General features: G+C 33.2%; 1 protein-coding gene across 1 annotated transcript; it reads right to left on the bottom strand.

Annotated features, from left to right (window-relative positions):
• Window positions 1–735: 735 nt before the first annotated feature.
• LOC133322137 (lachesin) lies at window positions 736–21,466 on the bottom strand. The gene is made up of 9 exons (XM_061531185.1): window positions 21,382–21,466; window positions 21,195–21,322; window positions 18,281–18,488; window positions 18,042–18,215; window positions 17,761–17,889; window positions 17,466–17,658; window positions 17,235–17,383; window positions 17,103–17,162; window positions 736–803 (listed from the first exon to the last, which is right to left on the bottom strand). The coding sequence occupies exons 1-9, from the start codon at window positions 21,464–21,466 to the stop codon at window positions 736–738; spliced, it is 1,194 nt and encodes a 397-aa protein (XP_061387169.1).
• Window positions 21,467–23,413: the final 1,947 nt, after the last annotated feature.

The following is a 23,413-nucleotide window of genomic DNA, read 5'->3' as shown; positions in this document are numbered from 1 at the left end:
TTATAACTATTTGACATAACATTATCTATTTTTTTTCAAATAATAAATAGATTGATTATGTCTAGAACTTATTTAGCATTATTATATTAATATTTTTCATTTTAATTTTTTTGGGAGGGAGGGGCTTAAATACAATATTTAATTTTTATTTTTCTTGGCTTTTTATTTATTTTTCTTTATAAACTAATTTCAGTACTTTAAATATAACAACAAAAAACAATGTACAATAATTGAAAAATTAATTATTATCTCTATAAAAAACAATTGTGTGAAGGAATTGCTAAAAAATTAGTTAAAATTATTATAATGAATCAGCTGTTTTGAAAAGGATTGGGAATGTTTTTTTTTTGGTCTCCCAAAAATTCAGATTTGCTTTTCGTGCCACTATACTATGTTTACACCACGCTCCGGTCTTTGTGAAGTGTTCCAATATAAACATAGTCGGACATATTAGGTTATTGCCAAGGCCTTTAAATAAGGTCATCCAGAGAGACCAGCTGGATATCAGCTGTTTCTCAAAACAGCTGAGTTTCACTTGCTGGGTGATCTTATTAATAGATTTCGGTTATTACCTTACTCATATCTGATATTTAGACTTAATTTTCAGCAATTACTTCACATTTGGCATATTTTACGGTTGTTTTGACACATGTTTGAAGTAAATAATAAATATTATTTTTATTATTATTGTAGCCTTGTAATAAATGCATTTAATATCATTTTGTTTTTCTTTTATTAATTATTTGCTGCGGATTTGTCTTGAACATTGGATGATAAAAGCGATATACAATAAATCTCAGAATCTAAAATTATAAAAAAACATTAAAGAAATTAACGAAATTCACTGTGGCATTCACCATGTGTCAATTTTAATTAAGGAAATTGACAATATAAATGACTTGTTTTATTAAAACAGCAATAATGTAAATCCGCCTCCATATATTCTGTCAAAGATCAACAATTTTACTAAAATGTTTGACACTTGTTGAGACCTTAGAAAGTAAAGCTCATTCTTCCCTATTGGAATTAAAAAAAAAATAAAAAATAGAAATCGAGAAGACAAGTATTGGAGACGGTGCACAGTGGGCGAAAAGGCTCATCTAGCGGCGTTTAATTAATAGCGCTTAGGAATTTTGTTTTTTATTGATTGTAATATTTTTTTTTAGTTGAAAATAGATTAAGCTACAGAGTTAAACAAAAAAAAAAAATGATATATATATATATTTTTTTTTTTTTTTGAAAGTTGCAAGTTTTTTCATTTTTTTAGACATTGTTTATTTCATTCAGGAGAACATGATAAGGTTGGAATATTTAACGTTTCTCATTCTTTGGGCTAAGAATATATTAAACTTTAATTATAAAAACATTTTTTTTATTAATTTTTTTAATTATATTTTTGGCCTTATTCAGACTTCATACATTTCAGTTGTTTTCATAACAAAAATTTAATTATAAATAAAAAAGGAAAAAATACAAATCGAAATAAGAAACTGTTATTACTAGACCTCGGATTTTTGCATATTTTTTATGCTTTGTCCGATTGGACTCAAATTTTGTATTTAGGCGTTTCATGCTTTAATTGATCGATATTTGGGGTCATGTCAAAAATATGCAAAAAATATGCAAAAAATATGCAAAATATATGCAAAAAATATGCAAAATATATGCAAAAAATATGCAAAATATGCAAAAAATATGCAAAATATGCAAAAAATATGCAAAATATGCAAAATATATGCAAAATATGCAAAAAATATGCAAAATATGCAAAAAATATGCAAAATATGCAAAAATATGCAAAATATGCAAAAAATATGCACGGTATGCTAGGTCGATATGCGTTAAATATATGCAAAAAATATACAAAATATGCATTGTCGATATGCAAAATATGCAAAAATATGCAAAACTATGCAAAATATGCAAAAATATGCAAAATATGCAAAATATGCAAAATATGCAAAATATGCAAAAATATGCAAACATATGCGAAATATGCAAACATATGCAAAATATGCAAAAATATGAAAAATATGCAAAAATATGCAAAATATGCAAAACATATGCAAAATATGCAAACATATGCAAAAATATGCAAAATATATGCAAAATATGCAAACATATGCAAAATATGCAAAATATGCAAACATATGCAAAATATGCAAAAATATGCAAAATATGCACGGTATGCAAAATATGCGTTAAATATATGCAAAAAATATACAAAATATGCATTGTCGATATGCAAAATATGCAAAAATATGAAAAATATGCAAAAATATGCAAAATATGCAAAATATGCAAATTATGCAAAAAATATGCACGGTATGCTAGGTCGATATGCGTTAAATATATGCAGAATATGCAAAAATATACAAAATATGCAAAATATGCAAAAATATGCAAAACTATGCAAAATATGCAAAAATATGCAGAAATATGCAAAAATATGCAAACATATGCAAAATATATGCAAACATATGCAAAATATAAAATGCAAAAATATACAAAATATGCAAAAATATGCAAAATATGCAAACATATGCAAAAATATGCAAAATATATGCAAAATATGCAAACATATGCAAAATATGCAAAATATATGCAAAATATGCAAACATATGCAAAATATGCAAAAATATGCAAAATATGCACGGTATGCTAGGTCGATATGCGTTAAATATATGCAAAAAATATACAAAATATGCATTGTCGATATGCAAAATATGCAAAAATATGAAAAATATGCAAAAATATGCAAATTATGCAAAAAATATGCACGGTATGCTAGGTCGCACTATTAAAGATAGAACTTTGAAATTTTGCACATATATTATTATTACTCCTAGGATGTTTGGTATTGGAAATGGGATATATCGGTCCACGTTTTTGTATATCGCCATATAACGGTTAAATATGTTTGCATGTTTTATACATATATTTAGCAAATTTTTCATAATGCCCCAAAAATCTAACAGTTGAACCATGAAACGCATACATACAAAATTAGATTTCTATAGGTTAAAAATAAAGAAAGCACACAAATTCGAAAACTACCATGAAAAATCTTTTTTTTTTTTGATTAAAATAATTGCATATGTGAAATATGTTGCTCATATTTTGCATATTTTTGCCAATATTTTTCATATTTTTTGCATATTTCTCGCATATCGACCTAGCACACCGTGCATATTTTTTTGCATATTATGCATATTTTTGTATATTTTTGCATATTTTCATATGTTTGCATATTGTGCATATATTTTGCATATGTTTGCATGTTTTGCATATATTTTGCATATTTTTGCATATTGTGCATATATTTTGCATATGTTTGCATGTTTTGCATATATTTTGCATATTTTTGCATATTTTGCATATGTTTGCATATGTTTGCATATTTTGCATATATTTTGCATATGTTTGCATATTTTGCATATATTTTGCATATTTTGCATATATTTTGCATATGTTTGCATATTTTGCATATTTTGCATATGTTTGCATGTTTTGCATATATTTTGCATATTTTTGCATATTTTGCATATATTTTGCATATGTTTGCATATGTTTGCATATTTTGCATATGTTTGCATATTTTGCATATATTTTGCATATATTTTGCATATTTTGCATATATTTTGCATATGTTTGCATATTTTGCATATTTTGCATATGTTTGCATATTTTGCATATGTTTTGCATATTTTGCATATTTTTGCATATTTTTCATATTTTTGCATATTTTGCATATGTTTGCATATGTTTGCATATTATGCATATTTTGCATATATTTGCATTTTTTGCATATTTTGCATATGTTTGCATATTTTGCATATGTTTTGCATATTTTGCATATTTTTGCATATTTTTCATATTTTTGCATATTTTGCATATGTTTGCATATTTCGCATATGTTTGCATATTTTTGCATATTTTGCATATTTTGCATATTTTGCATATATTTTGCATATTTTGCATATTTTGCATATATTTGCATATTTTTGCATATTTTGCATATTTTTGCATATTTTGCATATTTTGCATATTTTGTATATTTTTTGCATATATTTATCACATATCGACCTAGCATACCGTGCATATTTTGCATATTTTTGCATATTTTGCATATGTTTGCATATTTTGCATATATTTTGCATATTTTGCATATGTTTGCATATTTTGCATATATTTTGCATATTTTTGCATATGTTTGCATATTTTGCATATGTTTTGCATATTTTGCATATTTTTGCATATTTTTCATATTTTTGCATATTTTGCATATGTTTGCATATTTCGCATATGTTTGCATATTTTTGCATATTTTTGCATATTATGCATATTTTTGCATATTTTGCATATCGACAATGCATATTTTGTATATTTTTTGCATATATTTAACGCATATCGACCTAGCATACCGTGCATATTTTGCATATTTTTATTTTTGCATATTTTGCATATTTTTGCATATTTTGCATATATTTTGCATATTTTGCATATGTTTGCATATTTTGCATATATTTTGCATATTTTGCATATTTTCGCATATTTTGCATATGTTTTGCATATTTTGCATATGTTTGCATATTTCGCATATGTTTGCATATTTTTGCATATTTTGCATATTTTGCATATGTTTGCATATTTTGCATATGTTTGCATATTTTGCATATTTTGCATATATTTTGCATATGTTTGCATATTTTTGCATATTATGCATATTTTTGCATATTTTGCATATTTTTTTCATATTTTGCATATGCTGCATATTTTGGCATATTATTCATATTTTGCATATTTTTGCATATGCTTGCATATTTTGCATATGTTAACATATTTTGCATATTTTTTGCATATTTTGCATATTTTTGCATATTTTAGCATATATTTTGCATATTTTTGCATATTTGGCCTATATTTTGCATATTTTATGCATATATTTTGCATATTTATTGCATATCGACCTAGCATATTTTGCATATTTTTTGCATATTTTGCATATATTTTGCATATTTTTTGCATATTTTGCATATATTTTGCATATTTTTGCATATTTTGCATATGTTTGCATATTTTGCATATGTTTGCATATTTTGCATATGTTTGCATATTTTGCATATATTTTGCATATATTTTGCATATTTTGCATATATTTTGCATATGTTTGCATATTATGCATATTTTGCATATATTTGCATATTTTGCATATGTTTGCATATTTTGCATATGTTTGCATATTTTGCATATATTTTGCATATGTTTGCATATTTTTGCATATTATGCATATTTTTGCATATTTTGCATATTTTTGCATATTTTGCATATGTTTGCATATTGTGCATATATTTTGCATATTTTGCATATTTTGCATATTTTTGCATATGCTTGCATATTTTGCATATGTTAACATATTTTGCATATTTTGCATATTTTTGCATATTTTAGCATATATTTTGCATATTTGGCCTATATTTTGCATATTTTATGCATATATTTTGCATATTTATTGCATATCGACCTAGCATATTTTGCATATTTTTTGCATATTTTGCATATATTTTGCATATTTTGCATATTTTTTGCATATATTTTGCATATTTTTTGCATATTTTGCATATTTTTTGCATATTTTGCATATTTTTTGCATATCTCGTGCATATGCAAAATATGCAAATATGCAAAAAATTAAAAAATATGAACCCTTAAAATAATTCTAAATCCTTTGAAACGAATTTGTGTCCAATCAGAATTTCGATATCTTCATTATTAAAAAATATGCAAATATGCAAAATCCGAGGTCTAGTTATTACTATTGTAATAATAGTTTCTTATTCCGATTTGGATACACAATGTTTTGCCAAAAGTTGTAAAATATCATTATCAGCATCTTTTTTTTTTGGTTGCCTTGTGGTTTGCGTAAGTTTGAAATCAAGGGATCTGATGAACACAAAAGCGCATGCATTATGTCTTTCATTGTATTTAATCGGGATGTCTTTCGCACTTCTAACGCTTCTTCCGACATTTTTCCTAATTGAAGTGGTGATACTTTAATTATATCGGCTCCATGTATAAAGATTTTATGTATGGAACACGGCATGTAAAACCAAGTTCTGATAAAAAAGTTCTGCGGTCTGTAAAGCATATGCCTAAAAGATTCAATATCGATTTTGAGACCGCAAGAAATGAGATTCTGCTCACTCCGTTCAGCAACATTAAATTTTGATAGAAGAATGAGCTTCTTCGAGGCGCGTAACAATATGATATACCATATCTTCAAAAGGTAATTGAGGTGAATAGTTCGTAAATTTGACTCCATTTGGATAACATTTTATTTTCGTTTTGTTGGAACATTCGTCAAACTTCTTATCGGGTGTTCCACGATTAGTCAGTGGATTAACTAATAAAAGTTATCCGTCTAACCTCTCCTTGTTGTTTTCTTCAAATTTGTGTCTGCTTCTATGGTCGAATTTCCATTTCTCAGCCAATTTTTCTTTAAATTTTCTATTTTTTTTTTTTTTTTTTGAAGAACTTTATTAGCATCGCACATGTTGATATTAATAATATTATTAAATATATGAGTTTCAATGACAGAAAATTTTTAGTAGGCACAGGCTCGTTGCGCCATAGTAAATAAACTTCTCGTCTGAGCATCGACATTTTTCCTAAAAAATGCAATATCATGTAAAGTTGCAGGTGGCTGCAGATCATTTGGACATTTTATAATCACAAGACGACATAGTAATTTAAAAAAACACATTCTAGCGCGAATACACACGAATATCAGAAGTTCTGGTCTACGGAAGTCATACTTTGGATTTTTTCAAGCAGATGAGTGGTATAGTACACTTTAACTATATTTTTTCTACAACCCTTAAGCACAGGTCACAAAGAAATTTTTTTTGGTTAATACATACCTCTAACAATAAATAAATCAACTTTTCATTCACTTAATTGAGACAAATGCAACTTTAGAGAAAATTTGGCAATGCAAAGAAAACACGTGTTGAAGCTTAGTTATGCATTGGCTGAATCATATGTTGTGTTTGGCAGCTCACACCTGTTCAACTAGATCATATCAATCAGAATAGAATCGATATATAAGATCAGTGGGATGGTAGTAATCGATAGAGACACAATTTTGGCGCAATTAAACACTTTGAAAATTGAATTAAACGACGCTAGATCGTCCATTTCGCCCACAGTGCGGTGAAGCCACAAATAACAGCGAGGGGAAAACACCCAGCAACAAAGATGAAGGAGCCGAGGAGAAGATCACGGACTTCCAAGAAAACCGTTTACTGGAAGACAACAGATAGAAGTCATCCAGATTAAACTCTATCGGAGCGAGATGGCAACCCTGGCCCTGATAGAAAAAATAATAATAACTTAAAATACACTTTGGACTGCTCCAGGCATCAGTATATCTTCCTTTTGACACGTCGATACCAGAAAACAGGCAATGAATTACTAATTGGTAGTGCGTGAGGTAGTACAAATACTAACAAAAGGAACCACGTTCTTCTAGATTATTTGAATACTAACGATCTAATAACCCTTAACATAGGCAATAAACCTACATTTGTTAATATAATTCGATAGATGAGATCCAGGAATGGAGAGTCTCAGTAGAGTACTCCTTTTCTGACCACAAATATATTATGTTCAAAATCCTACGGCCTCCGCCGAGAGGTCCTTTCTAATTGTATAAGTTCCGGAGACTAGTCAAGAAGAGGTTAGGGCAACCCAATTACGACTGCCTAAATACGAATGACATAGACAAAAACGTCAACGAATCAACGGAAATAATTGTAAAGTCTTTCGAGGAAGGTAACAACAGAGCACGTCGGATAAAATCTACAGTATTCTGGGACAACTGGGATAAACGGAAAGAATACAATAAAATGACAAGAACCGCCAAACGCAACTCCTGGAAGGTGTTCTGCGAACAGGTAGATAGCGTGAACGGCGTTTCAAAAATCAAGAAGTTTCTATTTAAGACCCATACAAACACCGAATCTATGGTAGACGGCGAAAGAAACAATCGAGGAGACATTAAGGTTTCTAATGATTGCTCACTTCCCACCGAACACATCGAACAATGAATGATACCTTGGCAGATAGGGGAGAAAGATCAGAGAAACCTATAATTGACAAGTAAATGGTGGTAGACGTCTTAAAAAGCGTCTGACAATTAAAAACGCTATGACCGAACAATGTCTTCCCTGCTTTACTACAAAAAGAAGCGGTATATTTATTACCTTCCATTCCATTTATGGTAGTTACAAATGGACTCTTAAGGAACTTAACCGATGACGAATTTGAACCAGTCTGTTATGCAGATGACGTTATAATACTTCTTAGGGGAAAGAATCCTAACTTACTATGCAGGAAAGCCGAAACGGTGCAAAACATCGCCTACGATTGGGATAAACCGTGGAGCTTAAAGGTAATTCCGAACAAAACGGATATATGTCTATTCACCAGAAAACAAAAAATAGGTCTCAGGACGCAACTATCCTGAAGCAGGGGAATGACAACATTTTCCTAGAAGGTTGTAATGACGAGGAGGAGTGACAAAAACCACTAAAGTCGGTTGAGCAGTGATAGGCTTGAACAGGTCAATTCATGATTGGGAAGGCAAGGATTGGAGAGGAACTGCAGCGCGGAACTGCAGCGCGGTCTTTGAAGAAGTGACAGGAGAATTGTGAACATATTTTCAAAGAATGTCTCCCAACAATTTGAAGCGAAAAGACTGGCGAAGAATTTTTGGGGAGATAAGACCCTGACATTTGAAGCGATTAGACTGAGGATAAATTTCTGAGGAGATGACACCCTGATCTTCCCGATCAGGGTGTTCGTTGGGAAAGTAGCGACACAGATGTCCACAAGACTGACGAAGTATTTCCGAAGAGACGCTGATCTACCAGACAGGAATGATTTTCGTGGGGAAAGTATCGATGTCAGAGCTGAGTCCATATTTAATTTTATACTACCATATAATCTTAGAATTTGTATGCTTCCTGAATTTTGAAGAATGCCTCCCAAAAATTTGAAGCGACAAGACTGACGAAGAATTTCTCGAGAGATAAGAAGAATTTCTTAGAAGATGATATCCTGATCTACCGGATAGGTATGATTTTCGTTGGGAAAGTAGCGACACAGATGTCAGAGCTGAGTCCATATTTAATTTTATACTAGAATATAATCTTAAAATTTGTCAACTTCCAGAAGGTTGGACTTCGAATGAGTTACAGGAGAATTGTGAACACATTTTTCGAAGAATGTCCCCCCAAAAGTTGAAGCAACAAGACTGGTAAGTATTTCTGAGAAGATTAGACACTGATCTTCGTTGGAAAAGTAGCGACACAGATGTCAGAGCTGAGTCCATATTTAATTTTATACTAGAATATAATCTTGTAGGCTTCCTGAAGTTCGGCCTTTGAATAAGTGACTGGAGAAATGTGAACACATTTTCAAAGAATGACCCCTCAAAATTTTAAGCGACAAGGCTGGCGAAGTGTTTCTATGGAGATGAGAACCTGATCTACCGGACAGGAATGTTTTTTGTTGGGAAAGTAGCGACACAGAATTTAGAGATGAGTTCATATTTAATTTTATACTAGAATATAATCTTAGAATTTGTAGGTATCCTAAATGGATTGGCTTCCTAAAGGTCGGTCGGAAATAGGCCTGGTTTGGAAGAAAAATGAAGGCCTGCAGCAAAATGAGCTAGAGGAACGAATCCTACCTACCCGGACCTAGTACCGACCGTTGCTTTTGCAAAATAGTTCATTTGAATTGGATCGTTCCAACAAGCTTATTTTTTTAAAAGTCTGTCCTTAATTGTATTACAAAATTCTAACATCCACTGTTCAATCACAAAGAGGGATATGTAATTTCACAAAATATTTTTGATACGTCTTTAAATGATATATTTTCTTTAACTTTATTATTTTTTATTATTTTAATAATAAATATATTTATATTTTAGGTTTTTAGTTGCGTTGCTTAGCACGTCAATTTTCAATATTTATTTTATTTTTTTTCTTACATTTTGAGCGTGTGGGATTATGTTTCGTTTTTTCTTTTTTATTTTTAAATGGTTTCTTTTCAATACTCTGCTGCATTTCGTTTCTTAGGTATTTTGTTTTAAACATTTTTGTTTTTATCTATAATTATTTTTTAACAACTTATAGCATAATTATTGATAAAAAATAATAAGATATGTGCGTTATGTATATAAAATATATATATTCTAAAATTTTCAGATGGAAAGGTCAGAAAGGAAGTTATGATTCCGTTTGAAGATCTTTACTTATTTATAAGGTATTCTAACTATGTCTTCTATTTATAGAAGACCTAAATAAGATTTTCTATACCACTAGAAGGACTTCATAAATTCCTAAGTCCAAAATTCCTAATAGCGCAATTAAATTAAAACCTTCTAAGAAACCCATAAAGAATTGGGAAAATTTCAATGAGAAGAAATCATCGGAACCTGATGGAAAATATTGTCGTAGAATAGAAAACGGAACAACTGTATTATAACTAAGCGATTACCGAATACTTACTATCACTAAAAATACAACCATGCATGTACCATAGATCTAAACTGTTGTAACATCAGTACCGCAGTGAGTAAATTGTGGGTAACTATTAAGTCGCTCTCGATAATAGGAAGAGAGGACAATTAGACTTCTGTCTTGTTTAATGGCGTTGAAGTGAAAGATACTCTAGTTATTTTAACCGACAATTCGTGAAACACCCGAAATGCGATATGCGAAAAGAAGAGTATTACGCTGTATGCATGTTGATAACAGTTTACGTTAGATAATGCATTCAGAAGTGGAAAATCACCTAAGGTGCTTGCTCCTGATGAAATCTCTATGATGATGTTGAAGCAGCTAAATGAGCCACGTTGTCGTCAGCCACCTTAATAGTTACTGATGCCAGCCAGAAAAGCTGAATCATACCGGTATCAATTTTGTCGCCAGTAGTTTAGACTCTTGTCGATTATTAACATGGATTCCGGAGGTCCATTAACAACGAAATTTCGTAGAGCATATCTTATTGAGCCTAGAAATTGTGGAAATCAGATTTACATATAGTACTCATATCTATTTTCGTCCGATTTCATCCAAATGGAATATGTAGTGCCCAAAGCTTCTACAATTGTAGTAGTTTCGGCAGCAAAACCCATTCCCAAACTAGCAGGCTTGTTGAAGGATTGGTATGTATGGTGGATTGGTAGCCACCATGCATTTCACTCCTCCCAACAATTGTTCCGCAAACCTGCTAGTGATCACTTTTGCTTTCTATCCCCGTTCAGCGACTGCTCCGTTGTCGACAGGCTGCATATATTAGATCTAATAATAGTAGCATTGGCTACTGTTTGAAGTTATACTGGTAATACCTTCGGCTATGAACTTGACCGAAGGTTTCGGTAGCACAACCGTCAGAGCTCCTAGATCTGCGGATCTAGACTGGCAGTTGCTGTTGACCCTTTGGAAATCATTGTGCTGGAAATGGTTTATACCGAAATCCTCTCAAAAAATTGAGGAGATACTGCATATATTAGTTTTAATGATAGTAGCAATGGCTATGAAGCTGGGGCGAGGCTATAGTCTTGAACTATTTCAAGTTCTACTGGTACTCACTTGGGCTATGGACCTGGCCGAAGGTTTCGGTAGTGCGGGTGTAAGGGTGCCACTATGTCTGCGGATCTAGCCTGGTAGTTGGTGTTGGCTTTTTAAGGAGCATCGTGCTGAAGGTGGTTTATACCCAAAATCGCGGGTAGAATTACGTCTCGGTGTGGAGCTGCATCAAAATCGCGTGCCTGACCGATAGAAAGGCAGGAGTTTTAGATGGTCTTCTCTTATCTCTTAAGAAGGTGATCACGTCAAAAAACGTGTGATCGATTGGTACGTGGACTTTGGTGTGGGAGCGTTGGTTGACGCTTTGTATTAACTGGTGTTTACAGCACCGTGGGGTAAAACCGCAAGATAGGTACTATAAGCATGTCTGTATAAGACTAATATGCAAGGTATTGTATTTTTAGCAAATTTGTATAAGGTATTTTATATATAGAAGAATTCAGATCTTCTATGTTCTGTATAGTCTAGTATAATGTCCCCTATTTATGGGTGAGCTGTATGAAGTCTTCTATATGCATAAAACCCGTATAAGTTCTTCTAACTATATAAGACATTTAGAAATTATTTTAACTATAGTAGACCTGTATATGGTCTTCTAATTAGTGGAAATATGTAAGGTATTATAACCAGGCCAGTATAAGGTCTTCTAATTAAATAAGACCAGTATAAGGTATTTATACAGGTCCGATATTTATAAGAGACATGTATGAAGTCTTCTATATGTATAAAACCTGTATAAGGTCTTCTAACATTCGATGACCTGTAGAAGTTCTTTCAATTATGGCAGATCTGTAAAAGGACTTCTAAATTTGTAATGTCTTCTAATTTTAGAAGACATGTATAAGGTCATCATCATCTAGTCCTATTTAAGACCTGTATAAGGTCCCCTATTTATAAGAAACTTTTATGAAGTATTGTATATATATATAAAAACCGGTATAAGGTATTCTAACAAGCGAAGATAAGATCTAATTATAGAAGACCTGTATAAGGTCATCTAATTATAGTAGATCTGTATAAAGTCTTATAATTATAGATGACCAGTATAAGATCTTTTAACTATACAAAAAACCTGCATAAGCACAACGTTTAATATAAGACCTATATAAGGTTTTCTAATTATAGAACTCTGTATAAGCATTTCAGATTCAGATAGTTATAGAAGACGTTTGTATAAGGGTTCTATGTATAGAAGAGCTCACAATAAAATCTTGTATAAGATCCTTAGTACATACGGTATTTTATTTGCAGAAGGCCTTATACTATCTTGAGTCTATAAAATTACCTATGACCTTCCCATCAGTTTGCGAAAATTTACAAATAATATTCAATCAATTCCAAAAAACTCTTATACACTTATATGTATTATTCACACATACTAAAACAATAAATACAAAAATAATTAAATAAAGCTTACATCTTATGTATGTCGGTTTGTATGTATATATTTATATATAATAGTATAATTAATGCCTTCTAATTAATATCTTATACTTCTTATATTCGTTTTTTCCTTTTTCTTTGCCAATATATTAATGTAAATTATATTTATAATTCATGAGTATTTCTTATTGTGTATGGGTGTGTGTGTAAGTATATAGTGAAGAAAGTCAGCATCAACATCTTTCTTTTAATACTTCTTTCAATATATATGTATATTAGATGACTGTATATGTGTTTCTCTTTGTATAATATATGTATGTTTGTGTGAGTGTCTCTTATACATTTCTATATGTCCTTCATTATTATTTAATTTTTTGTTATTTTTATTTTTTTATATTTTTATATGTATACAATTATACATTTGTAATATATGTAGTGTATAATGAATATGTGTGGTTGTGTATCTCTGAGTGTAGATATGTGTCTGTGTGTGTGTGTTTGTTTTTCTTATTCTAAAGCCGATTTGCATCATCTTAGGGCTAAGCCTCTACTTAGCCATCTTAAGATTGCTGTTGTCAAAGGTGTGGACCGGCTGAGGATATGTGTCGTCGTCGTTGTTGTTGTTGTTATTAACACAAGCAGTGGTGCGAATATGTGTAGCCATGATATGCTTTGTCTCCCCGATGTTGTCGCTGTCGTTCTTTGTGCACCATTGCGGGATTCTTCTAAACCTAAAAAAATATATATTTGAAAGAAAATGTAAGTAAGTAATTATAAAAAAATGTGTATAATTGAATAAAATATATTTTTTGCTTCGAAGTTAGGATAATAAGCGGATATAACAAATAGGTGAGTGAACTTGAAAGAAATTGAATACGATATAAAGTGGATATGTGCGACCCGCAGGGTAGAAGGCCAATGTAAGCATTTACAAAACATGGCAAGGATAATCATTGTTGAGGACATACTTGAAAATAGGCAGGTCGGATGTTATACACGAACTACACTTCACTTGAAGGGTTTAGTTCATAATACGGGAAGCTATACCGAAAGATCGATTGATATTTTTAATTTTTGGTTGGATGAATAGTAACCTAAAGAGAAACCAAAATTTCAAATTAAAGACAATTCGGTTGAAAAACGAGGTCAAACTCCTCACAATACCGAAATTCGGAAGGTACCCTTATATGGGGGTTACCATTAAAGGGAACCAATATTGATAATTTTTAGTAGGAAGGTTTGAAACCCAACGAGAACCTAAAATATGAAATTAGAGAAAATTCGATTCAAAAAAAACTGTCGGAAATCTACAAAATTCCGAAAATTTAGGCTACAATTAAAGGGAGGCTATGCCTAAACATGGATCGATATTAATAATTTTTGGTGCGGAGACTTATAACCTAATGATAACTCAACATACCAAATTACAATCAATTTGGATGAAAACAACAAAAATCGGAGGGAGGGGCTATGCTAAAAAGTAGACCAAAAATAGATTTTTTTTGGTAAAGATTTGCCACCCAATGAAAACTCAAAATATCAAATTACCACCAATTCGTTTGAAAAAAAGTGTCAAACATTTTCAAAACATCGGAAATTCGGAGGTTCAGTTATATATGGGGCTACAATTCAAGGTGGTACAATTTTGGTAATTTTTTATAGGGAGATTTATTACACAATGAAATCCCAAAAAATATCAAATTTCAGTCAATTCGGTTAATCGATGAGGTCAATCTCTTCAAAATATCGAATATTATGAGGTACGGTTATAAGAGGGCTATCCTAAAAAGTACACCAATTTTTATAATTTTTGGGTTCGAAGATTTGGGACCCAAAGCGAACTCAACATATCAAATTACAGTCAATTCGTTTGAAAAATGTGGCCAAGCTCCCTAAAATATCGAAATTCGGAAGGTGCCCTTATATGAGGGCTACCATTAAGAGTGAACCAAGATGGATAATTTTTTGGGAAAAGATTCGGCACCCAATAAGATCGTGTAATATAATGTTAGAGACAATTCGTTTGAAAAAAAAAGAGTCGGAAATTTACAAAATTCCGAAAATTGAGGGTACATTTAAAGGGGGGCTATGCCTAAACATGGATCGATATTAATAATTTTTGGTTGGGAAATTTATCACCCAATGAGAACCCAAAATACCAAATTTCAGCCAAATCGGTTTAGAAACATCTCTGAAATCCTCAAAATACCGAAATTCGGAAGGTACCTTTTTATGGGAGCTACCTTCTAAAATTAACCAATATTGATAATTTTTGGTGGGAATATTTGGCAGCCATTGAGAACTGAAAATGCCAAATTACAGCCAATTTGGTTGAAATACGTGCTCAAGCCCCTCAAAATACCGAAATTCGGAAGTTACCCATATATGAGGTCTATCTTAAAACAATTACCAATTTGGATAATTTTTGGTTGGGCGATTTCTTAACCAATAATAATCTGAAATATCAAATAAGAGGCAATTTTGTCGAAAAACGAGCCCATTCTCCCCAAAATATCGAATAATTGAAGGTACCCTTATATGGGGGCTACCCTAAAAAGTGGACCCATATAAATAATTTTTAGTTGAAAGGTTTGAAGCCCAATTACAATCCAAAATATAAAATTAGAGTCAATTCGATTGAACAGAAAGTGTAGAAAATCTACGAAATACCGAAAATTGAGGGTAAAAAAACGTACGAATTGAGGGTACGTCAAAACGTGAAAAGTGGACCAATTTTGATCATTTGTGGTACGAAGGTTTAACATCCAATGGGAACACAAAACACCAAATTACAGCCAATTCGGTTGAAAAACTTGGCCAAGCTCCCCAAAATAATGAAATTCGGAAGGTATCCTTCTATGGGACCTACCCTAAAAAATGTACCAGTAATGCTAATGTTTGGTCGGAATATTTGTCATCCATTAAGAATCCAAAATGCCAAATTACAACCAATTTGGTTAAAAAAACGTGGCCAAACTGACGAAAATATCGAAATTCGGAAGGTGCCCTTATATGGTGGCTACCCTAAAAAATTAACCAAAATTGATAATTTATGGTAGGAATATGCGAAACCCATGGAGAACCCAGAATGCTAAATTACAGTCAATTATGTTGAAAAGTATTTCCTACATATCCAAAATACAAAAATTTGGAAGGTACCTTTGTATGGGGGCTACCTTAAAAAGTGGACCAATATTGGTAATTTTTGGTAGGAAGGTTTGACACCCAATGATAATCCAAAACACCAAAATACAGCCAATACGGTTGAAAAACGTGGTCAAGCTCCCCAAAATAATGAAATTTGGAAGGTACCCTTATATGGGACCTACCCTAAGAAATTGATCAATATTAATAATTTTTAGTATGAATATTTGTCACCTATGGAGAACGCAAAATATCAAATTAGAGACAATTTAGTTGAAAAAACGTACCTAAACTGCCGAAAATCCCGAAGTTCGTAAGGTACCTTTAATGGGGGCTACCATAAAAAGTGGACCAATGTTAATCAATTTTAGTAGAAAGATTCACCTCCCAATGAGAACACAAAATATCAAATTAGAGCAAATTTGGTTGAAAAGTGTGTTGGAAGTCATCAAAATTCCGAAAATTGGGTTTCGAAGTTCGGAAGGATTTCTTTTTTTAGAAACTTTTAAGTCTTATAGAAAAGTAATCTTTTTATAAAAGACTGGAGGGGACTTCTTACGGAAGACCAAATGGATCGTCTTATGGAAGACCACAATGACCTCTGACATTGGAACCGAGGTGCCTTCTAAGAAGTTCGGAATGGATATTATAAAAAAAAATCAGAAGGTTTTTATTTTAAAAAGTCCAAAAGTATATTCCAATACAAAAACAAATAGGATATCCCGAAAGAACGATGGAAGTATAGTCCTGAAGATTGCAGGAGGTTCTCCTTATAAATATTAGAAATGTTCGCTAAATGAGACCTCCCACAAGGTTTGCGATAGTCTTGGTCAACATTTTGAAAACATTTTTAAGTTTAAGAAATAATTCCGAAATAGGTCTTTTTTGGTTTTTGGAAATACTTACGATACTTACCGCCAATAAAATTCAGCTGGTCATCATTTATAGTCGCGATGCCGGGATGTAATTTGATTTCTGCAACAACAACAAAAACTCAGCGTCAATGACAAAGAAACTTTTTTACAAAAGCTGATCTCACACACTTACCATATAACCTAAGGGTACCCTCGGCACGACCCAGAGAATTTGTGCTCACACAATGATAGGTACCAACATCGGAGGGTGAAAATGAGCGCACGGTTAATAACATAATGCCACGATAGCCATCACGTTTTTCCGTTATGGAATATTTGGGTCTAATGAGAAAGAGAGAGAGTGAGAGAGAGAGAAGGGGAAATATTATTTTCTGTTCGAAATTATTCTAATAGGTCTACCTACCCATCTAATAACATTTCAGGTCCTGGTTGTCCCGTCTCCAATGCACTGTTACTGGTAAAACCACTAGAGGTCCGAGCGCCTTTCAGCCAATATGACACAGGTGAGGGCGAGGCCTCAACTTGGCATTCCAGCTGGACATCGGAGCCGAGGGGAGTGCCCAATAGCTGGCTGGGTGCACGGACCATGGGCGCGACTGGAATTTTTTAAATGGAAAATAAGTTAAAATATAGATGTTGACTATTGCTTTGAGAAAAATTGCATTTGGGCGCCAATTTTGGATTTCTTTTAAACTTACATTGCACACTGAGCGATACCCGCTTGCTAACCGCCGGCGGAACATCATTGGAGGCAATACACAAATAGGCGCCCATTTGACGTCTTTCAAGGCGGGCCAATTTCAATGCGGGACCTTGATATGATTCCACTAAAAGGAGAAAAGGGAAAAAATAATTCTCACTCTCTTTAAACAATCGGTTATAGGGTGATCCTCCCCTTTTAGGTGTTCGGAAACAAATGATCAGAAAGATCCCATTTTTTTGGAGGATAAGAGAAACCCTTTAAGAACATCCCACTCACCTCTCATCAGCTCCCGACTACCCGGTTTACGCAGCAGAATCATTTCACCATCTTCACGACGCCAGGTAACGCGTGGTGTTGGATTTCCCGTTGCCTTGCAAACCAGCGTGGCATCTTCACCCTCTTGTACGGCCAAATCGGATGATGATTCTTCGTTAATAATATCTGGAGGAACTGTGGAAGGGAAGAACAACAATTTAAAAAGTGCCTCTAATTTAGAAAAAAATCTTCAGTCTTACCTTGAACATCTATACATCCGACCTGCTTCTTCATGGGACTGGTATTGATCTGACACATATAACAGCCGCGATCGCTTTCCCGCAATTTACTAATTTTCAATTTCCATGTGTGCATATCTTCGTGCATGACACTAATGCGGGCATTGTGTGTCACCACTCGGCCCTGGAGGGCTAAGACCGTTTGATCAGAGGCTCGCAGCCAGCCGACCTGTAATCGAAGGGATAATTTGAAATATTATTTTATGAAGTATTTTTTTCAAGGACCATGGACTGCGGGATTAAAAAAAAATCAGGGACCGGCGAATATTTAGAATTTGTGAAGTTCGGTCATATCGAACTTTTTATAACCTATATTGGTAATTTTTGGTAGGAAGATTTCACACCCAATGAGAACCCAACATATCAAATTAGAGCCAATTCGGTTGAAAAATGGAGCGAAAATTCTCAAAATATCGAAAATTAGAGGTTACCTTTATATGGGAACTCTATCAAAACATGGACCGATATTCATAATTTTTGGTAGATTTCACACTCAATAAGAAACTAACATAAAAAAATTAGAGACAACTCGTTTGAAAAAATATCGGAAATCCGCAAAATATCGAAAATTAGAGGTTACCGTTATATGGGAGCTCTAGCAAAACGTAGACCGATCTTGATAATTTTTGGTTGGAAGTTTTCGCACCCAATGATAATCCAAAATATGTAATTAGAGCCAATTCGGTTGAAAACGGAGTGGAAATTGTTAAAATATCGAAAAATAGAGGTTACCGTTATATGGGAGCCATACCAAACCGTGAACCGATCTTGGTAATTTTTGATGGGGAGGTTTTGTATCTAATGAAAACCCAATATATGAAATTAGAGCCAATTCGATTGAAAAACGTAGCGGAAATCCGCAAAATATCGAAAATTAGAGGTTACCGTTATATGGGAGCTATACCTATACGTGGACCGATCTTGATAATTTTTGGTAGGAAGATTTCGCACCCAATGAGAACCCAACATATGAAATTAGAGCCAAGTCTATTGGAAAAACGTATCGGAAATCCGCAAAATATTGAAATTGAGAGGGTACCGTTATATGGGAGCTATACCAATACGTGGGACATTTTTTATAATTTTTGGTAGGTGGGTGGTCTGCCTAATGAGAACCCAAAATATCAAATTACAGCAAATTCGTTTGAAAAAAGGAGCAGAAATTCTCAAAATATCGAAAATTAGAGGCTACTGGTAAAATAGGGCTATCCCAAAACGATGACTGATCTTGATAATTTTTGGTAGGGAAATTTTCTATCCAATGAGAATCCAAAGTAACAAATTACAGGCAGTACGTTTGATAAACGTATCGAAAATCCACAAACTAAAGAAAATTAAGGGTACCGGTAAGGCGGACCGGTAAGGGTACCAAAAGGTGGCCCGATATTAGTAATTTTTGGTAGGAAGATTCGCTAGCCAGGGATAACAAAATACAATCCAATTCTGTTGAAAAAAACATGCCCAAATCCCTAAATATCGAAATTCGGGAGGTAACCTTATATGGAGGCTACCACGAAACTTGGTCCAATATTTATAATTTTTTGTGGGAAGATTTGTTACCCAACGAGAACCAAAAATACTAAATTACAGTCAATTTGGTTGAAAAGTGTGCCCAAGGTCCTCAAAATACCGAAAATTGGAAGGTACCCATATATGGGGGCTATACCAAAACGTGGACCAATCTTGATAATTTTTAGTGGGGAGGTTTTCTATCCAACGAGAGTTCAAAATACCAAATTATAGCCAATTCGGTTGAAAAACGAATCGGAAATTCCTTAAAAAAAATATTTAAAATTTGAGGGTACCCTTATATGGGGTCTATACAAAAATAGGGACCGATATTGAAATTTTTAGGTAGGAAGATTTGCTACCCAATGTGAATCTAAAATATCAAATTACAGCCAATTCGGATGAAAAGGGTGCTCAAAATCTCCAGAATAACGAAATTCGGAAGGTACCCTTAAATGGGAGCTACCCCAAAAAGTGGATCAATATTAATAATTTTTGGTAGGAAAGTGTGGTACTCAGTGCGAACCCAGAATACCAAATTGCAGTCAATTCGGTTAAAAAAGTGCTCAAGCTCCTCAAAATACTGAAAATTTGATGGTACCCTTATATTATGGTACCCTTATATTATCCGACATTATGGGGAATCGTTATATGGGGACTACCATAAAAAGTGGACCCATATTGATAATTTTTGGGTGGAAAGATCCCAATGCGAACCCAAAATATCAAAAAAGAGGCAATTAGGTTGAAAAATGTGTTCAAGCTCCTCAAAATACCGGCACCTTGGGGGTACCTTTAAATGGAGGGGCTACTTAAAAAAGTGGACCGATATTTATAATTTATTGTGGAAAGATTTACAGCCCAATGAGAAACCAAAATACCAATTCGTTTCCTCAGAATAACGAAATTCGGAAGGTACCTCCTCTCTATGGTGGTTACCCTAACCTGTTACATTTGAGGATAGCCCCCACCATATAAAGGTACCTTTCAATTGCTGGTGATTTAAAGATTAGGAAGTGGCTCTATAACAGTTCATTGGAGGTAAAAAAAACTTCTTCGCGAACCATTTCAAATATAAGACCATATTTCTATTACGAAGACCATGTGCCACTTTTCGGCATCTTCAAGGTCCTAGCCCAACAGTTCCAACCTGAAGTTCTGTAGGTTGGTAATTCGTTTTCTCCTGGCAGCAATTTACCATGGCAAGAACCCATATAAAAATGCCGATCGATTTGAGATATTTTTAATATCCATAGTGGAGGTTATAGAAAGTTTGGCCCTGCCGAACTTAATGATGGTTTTTCATGTCCGCTGTTTAATCATCGTGTTTAAAGTATTAATAGACAATAAAAAATCCTTCAATTACCTTATTCTTGCCCAAATTTCTCACAGAGCAGGTCAATATGGCCTCCCGCCCTGCTGGAAATGTAACATTGTTGATGGTGCCAATAAATTCGGGATCTGGATCGAGTTGCATATTTGGTTCTACAAACGAATAAAAAAATATTAACAAAAAAATTAAATATAAAGAAAAAAACCTCCTCCCCACTTACCATTTAACATTTGTGTATGTGTGGGTATTGGACATTGCGTCGTCACAATTAGTGCTGCTAATACAAGTGTATAGAATTTGTCCATTTTGTTTTCGGTGTACCGCATGTGAGCTCTTATTACGAAGTGTAGAGTTTTTCTTTCGCTCTCTAAGAATCACAGTTGTTGTTGCTGTTGTTTTGGATTATTATTATTGTGCAGTGGGGTAGTAGATATCTTAGGGTGCTGGATGGAGGGTTGCGTTTTGAAGTTATTGGCATTCATGGAGTTGTGGAGTACGGCTGGAAAGAGAAGAGAGAAAACAATTTGAGAATTAGAAGAGATTTTAAACTAAAATCTTGGGTACGTGGATTTTTTAAAGTCATACTTTTTCAGGGCATACAAGAGGCGTGGATTTTTAAAAGAATATTATTTCAAGACCTACAAAAGGCCTGGCCTGATTTTTTAAAAGAATATTTTTTCAGGACCTTACAAGAGGCGTGGATTTTTAAAAGACTATATTTTTTCAGGACCTACAAGAGGCGTGAATTTTTAAAAGACTATATTTTTGCAGGACCTACAAGAGGCGTGGATTTTTAAAAGAATATTTTTCAGGACCTACAAGAGGCGTGGATTTTTAAAAGAATATTTTTCAGGACCTACATGAGGCGTGGATTTTTAAAAGAATATTTTTCAGGACCTACAAGAGGCGTGGATTTTTAAAAGAATATTTTTTTAGGACCTACAAGAGGCGTGGATTTTTAAAAGAATATTTTTCAGGACCTACAAGAGGCGTGGATTTTTAAAAGAATATTTTTTCAGGACCTACAAGAGGCGTGGATTTTTAAAAGAATATTTTTTCAGGACCTACAAGAGGCGTGGATTTTTAAAAGAATATTTTTTCAGGACCTACAAGAGGCGTGGATTTTTAAAAGAATATTTTTTCAGGACCTACAAGAGGCGTGGATTTTTAAAAGAATATTTTTTCAGGACCTACAAGAGGCGTGGATTTTTAAAAGAATATTTTTTCAGGACCTACAAGAGGCGTGGATTTTTAAAAGAATATTTTTTCAGGACCTACAAGAGGCGTGGATTTTTAAAAGAATATTTTTTCAGGACCTACAAGAGGCGTGGATTTTTAAAAGAATATTTTTTCAGGACCTACAAGAGGCGTGGATTTTTAAAAGAATATTTTTTCAGGACCTACAAGAGGCGTGGATTTTTAAAAGAATATTTTTTCAGGACCTACAAGAGGCGTGGATTTTTAAAAGAATATTTTTTCAGGACCTACAAGAGGCGTGGATTTTTAAAAGAATATTTTTTCAGGACCTACAAGAGGCGTGGATTTTTAAAAGAATATTTTTTCAGGACCTACAAGGCCTTTCCAATCGAATTGGCTGAAGGTTAGTATTTTGGGTTCTCCTTGGGTAGCAAATGTTTTTACCACAAATGATCAAAATTAACCCATATTTCAGGGTAGCCCCCATATAAGGGTACCCTCCAAATTTCAGTATTTTGAGGATTTTGGCTACGTTTTCCAACCGAATTGGTTGTAATTTGGTATTTTCGTTTCTCATTGGGTACCAAATCATCCTATAAAAAATTGTGAATATTGCATCAAGTTTCGTTGTAGGTCCCATATAACGTTACCTTCCGATTTTTGGTATTTTAGGGATTTTGAACACGTTTTCCAAGCGAATTGTCTCTGATTTGCTATTTAGGGTTCTCCTTGGGTAGCAAATCTTTTTTGGTTATAGTCCCCATATAGCGGAACTCCTAACTTTCGGAATTTTGAGAATTCTGGGAACGTTTATCAATCGAATAAGCTGTAATGTGGTAGTTTTCGATTTCCATGGGTACCAAATCTTTCCACTAAAAATGATCAAGATTGGCCCAACTTTAGGGGCGGAACTGCCTATGTTCGGTCTAGCGGAACTCCTAATTTTCGGTATTTTGGAGATTTTAGACACGTTTCCCAGCCAAAGTGGTTGTAATTTGATATTTTGGATTCACATTGGGCACCAAATCTTACTTCGAAAAATGATTAATATTGGC

The sequence above is a fragment of the Musca vetustissima genome, unplaced genomic scaffold (genome assembly GCF_032173495.1).
Source record: "Musca vetustissima isolate MV318-11 ecotype Yass unplaced genomic scaffold, APGP_CSIRO_Mvet_v1 utg6372, whole genome shotgun sequence".
NCBI classification, from domain to species: Eukaryota; Metazoa; Arthropoda; class Insecta; order Diptera; family Muscidae; genus Musca; species Musca vetustissima.
Note: the sequence above shows the minus strand (reverse complement) of the source record. Positions and strands in the feature narration are given on the sequence as shown.